Genomic DNA, 8,071 nt, shown 5'->3' with positions numbered 1-8,071 from the left:
TTTTTGGGGTCCAACAGTGATGTTAATAAATACATAAAATTTTAAAGATCTGGATTTCCAAGGCACAAGAGTTTAACACAGGCCAGGCTGGTTCTCACAGGAATGACTCCATGTGTGCCCCAGCATCCCAGGGAGGGGAGGGCAGCAGGGGGAGGGCGGGGAGCCCCCCAGGACCTCCACTCTCCAAAAGGGTTGCAGGCCAGGGGCCCACTGCTCGTGTTCCTCCAGCCTGGCTCAGAACAGCCCCCTTGCCTTGGGGAAGGAAGAAGTGAGAAGCACCTCTATCACCTGGCAGGAGTTTAGGAGACATCTTCCAAGACCCTGGAGGTGTCCTGGGACCCCCTGCCACTTCCTGAGAGCCAGAGGATGTAAGGCTGTCACCTGTCCCTTGGAGGTAGCATGGCCGGCAGCTGAGCCCAGCTCAGGCCCTTACAGCACCGTGGGTGAGTGTGTCTTCCCCACTCCAGCACCAGGCCAGGGGCTGGCACCCTGCCCTGGGGCACTTGGCCTGGGTGGCCCTTGCCATCTCCAGGGCCAGGCTATGAGTGGACTCTCATCCTCAGTCCTGGGGTCCGACCACCCCTGGGAGAACCACACACTCTGGCCCAGCTTCAGCCAGGTAGGAGATGAAGATGTCCGACTCCAGCGGGAGTGATCTTTGGAGAAGGGCAATGATTGAAGGGACGGCCTGAGAAATCATGTTCCCTCTGTGTCCCACAGAGTCCCCTTCCAGGCTTAGAGTGATGATTGAAGTTGCCATCCTGGTGGAGCCAGGGGGTGAGCACCAGTTTGGAAACCCCTGGATGCTGAGGACTTGGGGTCCAGGGTGTCCTGAGCCCCCTTCTCTGGTGGGCTGGGGTGAGATTGGGGGGCCAGTCTGTAATCTGGAGTCACTAGAAGTAACACTAGTGACATCTGCAAGGCCAGAGTATGGCCATGAGCACCATCTTCCAGCCAGCAAAGATAAACTGGCCTCTGCTGCCTGGCCTCAGCTGGTGGAACTGCATGGAACTCTTGGCTTCCAGGAGCTGGGCCTGTGATCACCTTGTGTCCCACCCGCTCCAGCCCTGCAGCTGGGAAGCCTCATGCCACATTCCCAGGCCCCCTTCCTCTCGGCCTGGCTGTGAACAGTCCCCCATCTACCCTGGCCCTGCTTTGCCTTTCTGGGGAGAGGGGCCAAATATGCAGGGCCTCCACAGGGGTCCTCACAGTTCCGGGAAGGCAGGCAGCCCTGACAGCTTCCAGCTACAGACCAGCCGGGATTCAGACCTGCCTAGGCCCAGGGTCTGTGAGGAGGGAGCAATAGTTGACCCTGGTCCTGGCAGGGGAGACCAACAGGGGCCCTGAGAGGGTCAGTCCCACCGGGGGCAGCTTGCTGAGGTATCTCCAATTAGGGCATTCCCTGATCTTTTTCTTCCTCCCACCCTGCTTTGTGGGGTAAAGAGCATCAGAGCCCCAAATGAGAAGAAGGCGAATGATTTAAAATGAAGTCTGTGCTTGCGCCTGCCCTGCTGTGTGTGTCCTCTGAGCTGGGGGTCGCAGGGCAGTACACAGAGTGTAAACGCGCCGGTGGGATGGCAAGGCACAGCTCATGTCACCGGGGAGGCAGCAGGGAGGCTGGTGCTGGGATGCCTCAGGTCTTCTCCAGGCTGCCCTTTATCCTCGGGGACTGGCATAGGTGTCTGAGTCCAGCCCCAAGGCAGCCCCCTGGGGGTGGTAGGGGAGATGCTCCAGGATGCTCCAGGGATCGGTGTCTCAGGGGCAAAGGGATGCTGGGTCCCTGGGGATTTTGTATCCAGAGGTCCTGGGAGCTGTGTGGCTCGGCCACGCTGATGGTCCTCTGATCCCGTTGGCTTTCCAGGAGGCTCCACAGCATCTGCAGGGTCCTGGGGTCCTGGTAAGGGGCTTCCAGGAGTGGAGAAGGGGGGCAGTGAGGTTGGGCCAGGCTCTGGGCCAGGGTCGGGGCCCGAGGCCTTCTTGATGCAGGACACACAGCAGAGCCGGTGGTAGCCGGGAATGGAGCAGTAGCGATCGAGCACTTCCATCTGGCAGAAGACAGACCTGTCTCCCGTGCAGGGCTCTGCTGCACACACAGCACAAGGACAAGGATGGAAGCAACGTGGGGATGCCTGTCAGTCAGGTGGCCCCGCCTCCCACTCACCCACTGACTGCCTGCTCTCCACCCCTGCCCTTGCTGGACCCACTGTAAAGCTTTTTCCCAGGGTAGGGGCTACAGAGCCACCTGACAGGAGAGTGAGCCCTGACTACATGGGAGAGGAACTAAAATCCCCTAAAGCAGCAGATCTCAAAGTGATGTCCCCACACGCAGCAGCAGCGTCACCTGGAAGCTTGCTGGCAATGCACATCCTCCAGCACCACCCAGCCCTATTGCATCAAAAACTCAGGCTGGGGCTCAGCACTGTGCTTCCACAAGCCCTCCAGGGGACTCCACGTGTGGGCGCATCTGAGAACCCTGGCCCTTCACCATTTGCCCTCAGCCCTGCTGCACACTGGAATCCTTGGGGGTGCCCATCTCCTTCACCCACACACTGGACAATCTAGGGTGTGGCCTACCACCAGGTGCTTCTAACTTGCAGCTGCTCTGGATGGAAGTGGGAACCCTAGCCCCTCCCAATCAACCCAAGGAGTCTGGCCCACTCCAGCCACGGTCAGGCTAGAGCCCAGGCAACTCACGCTTAGGACAGGCAGACTGACTATCCTGCCACAGTCAGCACACATCGGGACATTAAGACTGCTACTGCTTAATTTGGAATCAAGCAAATTGGAACTGAATTTCAGTTCAAATCCAGGCTCTACCACTTAAAAGTGTGAGGCCTTTGGCAAGTCACTTAAACCCTCCAAGCCTCAGTTTCTTCACCTATAAAATGGGGCTGACGTTGACCCTTACCAGTGAATAATAACATTGCAAATAACATCTTTAAAGTACCTGGCAAAGATAAGTGCTCACTACACTAGTTTGCCCAAAGTATCACACCTTTCTGTGATAACTCCATGTAGGTTTCTCCAGACAGAATGTGAAGGCAGAGCTTTGCTTTCCACTAATTTTTGCCAGAGAGAGAGAGAGAAAGAGGGAGGTGAGAAGAGTGGGAGGGACAGAGGGAAAGAAAGACACAGGTGGAGAGGCAGGCTTAGGGGAGCAAGAGAAAGATCAGAGAAAAATGGAAAGCCAGTGGCCTCTAGATGGCGCCAGATTTCTGGAACCAGAATCAGAATCGTCCTTTGCCTTGGGAAGGAAGAGGGCAGGAAACCCAGACACTCCCCCAGACAGAACCTCAGCCTAGGAGCAAAGAAGTAGAAGATTGGAGGTAGAAGGTCCTTTGAGGACATCTAGTCAGAACCTTATCTTACAGATGAGATCACTAAGCTCACAGAGGTTAAGGAATTTGCAGCCAACTGGTCCTCTAACTAGGAGTTAGGGTCTTTGATCTTTCTGCTACTCATCTTGCCAGACCCTGGTCCTCAGGAGGGTGAGGAAGGAAAAGAGAGATGGAACCTAGGAAAGGAGTGAAGAATCTACAGCCTGGCACGTAGCAGATGCTCAGTAAATGTTTATCCGTGGGTGGATGAATGGAAAGTTAGGAGGATGAACTGAATCATGGGGCTGAGAGAAATTGCTAGGCCTATTGTTACTGGAAGCTGACAGCCGGACAGGAGTGCATGCGTTCTCTCATCCAATTCTCTCAGCAGCCCTATAAAGGCAGCTCATATCTACAATTGCTTGTCTGAAAATCTTGGAACCAGATATAGTTCAGAATTCAGAACTTTTGGGATCAGAAACATAATATTCTGTGTTTATATTATAGAACATCCTCAGTGGAGCCTGAGATATCACCTTGTAACTAAATATGGCTAAATTTCTATAGCAAAAGAATAAATGATCTCATTAGTTCAGGTCAGATTTTGCTGCCAGGTAAGTTTGCACCAAACTTAGAAATAAACATTTTGGAATTGCAGGTAATGGGTCATGGACCAGTAGAGCCTCCTCCCCACTTCACAACTGAGGTATCTGAGGCTCAGGGAGGTGAAGGTCACACAGACAGCTACAAGCTGGGTTTGCTCCACTGAGTGGCCCATGCTGCAACACCAGGGCCACTGAAAGGTCTGGGGAGCAGGGTAGGGTCCATAGACTGTACTTACTTGATGATATCTTGTTAATGGGATGTAGGGGTCCAGATTGTGGCACCCACTGCCCCTCTGGCGTCCCAAGTTCCCAGACATCGGCCCTCACCGTGGAGTTCTGGCGATTTCCTGTGAGCAGGGAGAAGCAATTCTAGTATTTGGGACTTTGGCCCAAGGGACTGGACCTGGCCTCCCCATCCCCTCTGGCTCACCTCCACAGGCGGGCAGGCTGCAGACCTGGACAGTGTCTGGCCTATCCCCCTCGCACTGCCCGAGGCTGTTGGCGTTGGTCCTGCACACCACCTGCCTCTGCTGGATGCCCTCTCCACAGGTGGCAGAGCACTGCCGTGGGTGGGTCAGTGCCAGGCACAGCGGCCGGGGTCAGGGTAGGTGGAGAGAAGAAAGACGAGTCAGTGAGCTCAGAGCCCAGCCAATGCCCGGGAACAGAAAGAGTACCAAGTCTTCGCTTGACCAGAGGGACATGCAAGGACTGCTTCTAAGGAGCCTCAGTGGGACACTGTACCTCTTGTCAAATAGCCCTGATACCAATGGTGAAGAGCCATTGCCCTGAGCCTAGAACCCCATGGGCCTTTCCACATTCTAAACGGTTAAACTCTGGCTCAGGAGGGAACCTCTGGGACCCCATTCCCTACTACCACCTGCATGCATTGTGTCTGGTCTGTGCCTGGGTTCTTTAATATTTTATGTATCACTCTAGCAAACTACCCTGTTGCAATCCACTACATGGTGTGACCTGGGGCAGGTGGATTGACGTGATGATATCCTGTTAACAGGATGTAGGGGCCTGGATTGTGGCATCTGCTACCCCCACCCCTGGTTCAATGTCTTACTCTGTAAACTGAGAGAGCTGGGCGACAGGGTCTCCATGGACCCTTCTCTGACTAGCTCTGATAGTCAATAATCTTGTGACTCGATTTACCAAACATGGGCCTGCAGAAGTATGTTCAAAAGTGTCTTCTTCCCTGAGGGGGCAGGGTGTGGGTACAAGGAGCAGGAGACAGCAGAGGACCACCGTTTGCAGGGGGTGGCCACACACATCGTCCCCTGGACCTGACCCACTCTTACTCTGACAAACAGGGCATGTGGAGGTCCTCAAAGGAGGGGCAGGGACTCCAGGAAAGCAGCGTTGCCCAATGTGACTGGGTCACTTTTTAATGCTGACCACAGCCTTACCTAGCTGGAAGGAGAGGAACTTGCAGGACCCCACTTCCCACACTGGAGCATGTGACCACTGAGACACAAGGGTCATAGGGCCACACAGAACTATGAGACAAACACGGCTCATCCTCCCAGGATGAATCATTACAAACAGCAGCTAACAGCTCCTGACTACTCAGTCAGTCTCATAAGGGGCTGTGAAAGTTGATTATATGAATAGGGTCATACTTGTCACAGCCAACTAAATCGGAGTTGAGGGACCAGGGGAAAAAGCACTCAGGGCACCTAGCACCTGCTCCAAGAAGAATTAAATTTTCCACAGGGCCAGCTGCTGAAACAACCTGCTGTGACTCCATGGCTAGTTTTCCATAGCACCATCACTCACCAGTCAGAGCTTGCCAGCTCCCAAAAGCTTGTCTAGTGGCAATGAGTTGGTGTTCAACACAATACATATCATGTCTCTTTCTAATAAAACCCCCAACCTTTCCTTTGTTCTTTGGACATACTGAAGACCACCCGGTCTCTGTGTATGCCTTGAATGGCAATTCTTACTTAATAAAAGTTAAATTTAGAGATTCATCTCTATATTTTGCTTATTGCGACAGGGCCAGTATCTTCCACTATCTGCCATCTCTCTGTTACTTTTATCTGTGGGGTCTTTTGAAGACCAGCAATCTATTTTATATCAAAACAAATGAAGCTATATATTATGGAGACATATAAAATGCATGAGTTGTGTGTGGATTTTTGGTTCTTTACAAATACTCATAATGCAATATTTCAAAATACAGAAAAGTATGGAGTTATTCACAAAACCCTATCCAGATGCCACCACCAGCCTTAATAAATGAGCATCCCAGAATATTTTCAATTGCATTGTGTCCCTCTAAACATTAAGGAAATGACATCCATTAGAAGTGCTTTTTTACTTCATACTCAAGTGCTTTTTCTCACCTAAATGTATTCTCTGTAATAGAAGTTTATCTATTTTGGTAAGTACAGTTCAGGCCTGTTCATTTCATTTTTCTTGTTGTATGGTACTGTATTGTATGAACAGACCATGATTTTTGTCCAATCTTCTATAGATAAACATTTGGGATACGTCCTAATGTTTTGCTGTTACAATAAACATCATTGTGATCAAATGAGGTTTTTTAAATTCGGGTAATATCTATATAACATAAAGTTTGCCATCTTAACTAATTTTTTCTTTTTTTTGAGACGAAGTTTCGCTCGTATTTCCCAGGCTGGAGTACAATGGCATGATCTTGGCTCACTGCAACCTCTGCCTCCCAGGTTCAAGCGATTCTCCTGCCTCAGCCTCCCAAGTAGCTGAGACTACAGGCATACGCCACCACGCCTGGCTAATTTTTTGCATTTTTAGTAGAGACGGGGTTTTACCATGTTGGCCAGACTGGTCTTGAACTCCTGACCCCAGGCAATCTGCCCGCCTTGGCCTCCCAAAGTGGTGGGATTACAGGCGTTAGCCACCGTTCCCAGCCCATCTTAACTATTTTTAAGTCTACGGTTCAGTGGCATTAAGCACATCCACATTGGTGTACAATCATTACCACCATCTGTTTCCAGAACATTTTCTTCTTTCCCAACTGAAACTCCTTGCCTATTAAACACTAACCCCTCATTCACCCTCCACCAGCCCCTGGAAATCACCAGCAAAGTGCCCTCATATAGTGTTTGTCCTTACATGTCTGGATATCTGGCTTTTTTCTTTTCTTTTCTTTTCTTTTTTTTTTTTTGTGAGACAAGCTCTTGCTCTGTCACTCAGGCTGGAGTGCAGTGGCATGGTCATAGCTCACTGGAGCCTTGACCTCGTGGGCTCAAGCAATCTTCCTACCTTAGCCTCCAGAGCAGCTAGGATTACAAGCACACACCACCACGCCCAGCTAACTTTTTACATTTTTTGTAGAGGCAAGGTCTTGCTATGTTGCCCGGGCTGGTCTCAGATTCCTGGGCTCAAGCGATCCACCCACATCAACCTCCCAAAGATCTGCCCACCTCAGCCTCTCAAAGTGTTGGGATTCCAGGCATGAGCCACTGCATCCAGCTTGTCTTGTTTTACTTGGCATGATGTTCTCAATGTTCACATCAAATGAGTATTTAAAAGAAAACCCAAGACAATTTCCTCAAGGCAATTTCCCCAAGGTAACCTCCAGGGTCTAAGCCACAGAGCACCCAGATAACTAAGCAGCCTTACTGCTGTCCCCCTTTTGCTACCCTGACCGTCTTACACTCAGCCTTCCACAGCACCACCACAGTGATCTTTACAACCTGAAATCAGAGCTTGTAATGCCCGTGTTAAAAGGCTTCCCTGGTGTCCCATTGCTCTTAGAATACGTGCAAACCCCTTGCAAAGCCTGTAGCCATGGACCCCCGCCTGCCTCCCCAGCGTTATCTCACAGCCCCTATCCCTCCCAGTCAGCTCCAGCCCCACTGTCCTGTTGGTTTCCAGAACATTGTAAGATTGTTCCTGACTTGGTCTCTTCCTGTGTCTTGTCCCTCCGGTCTCAGCTTGAGCAACACCTCCTCAGAGAAGCCCTCTGACCACCCTCCATCCTCCACCACATTGCCCCACTCCTCCCCACCCAGCTCCGACTGCAGTCTGTCAGTGCTTGGCTGAGGGTTGATGGTCTAATACGTTTCCCTCACAGGACTGTGGGCTGCACAAGGGCAAGAATCAGCTCTGTCTGGTTGATGCTGGGTTCCCACATTCTTAGTCCAAGGTCTGGCATAT

At 51.5% G+C, this 8,071-nt stretch overlaps 1 protein-coding gene across 2 annotated transcripts in view; it reads right to left on the bottom strand.

Annotated features, from left to right (window-relative positions):
- ADAMTS14 (ADAM metallopeptidase with thrombospondin type 1 motif 14) overlaps positions 1 to 8,071 on the bottom strand; it is an 86,743-nt gene continuing 78,672 nt past the window's right edge. For both annotated transcript variants that reach the window (XM_030798071.1, XM_003271202.2), the window contains exons 20-22: positions 4,353 to 4,482; positions 4,159 to 4,269; positions 1 to 2,083 (exon numbers count right to left, since the gene is read on the bottom strand). In XM_030798071.1, coding sequence (XP_030653931.1) covers positions 1,590 to 2,083; positions 4,159 to 4,269; positions 4,353 to 4,482 — 735 coding nt within the window. In that variant the 3' untranslated portion in view covers positions 1 to 1,589. The remainder of the gene's footprint in view (positions 2,084 to 4,158; positions 4,270 to 4,352; positions 4,483 to 8,071) is intronic.

This window comes from Nomascus leucogenys, chromosome 18 (genome assembly GCF_006542625.1).
Source record: "Nomascus leucogenys isolate Asia chromosome 18, Asia_NLE_v1, whole genome shotgun sequence".
NCBI classification, from domain to species: domain Eukaryota; kingdom Metazoa; phylum Chordata; class Mammalia; order Primates; family Hylobatidae; genus Nomascus; species Nomascus leucogenys.
This window is presented reverse-complemented; position numbering and strand designations above follow the sequence as displayed.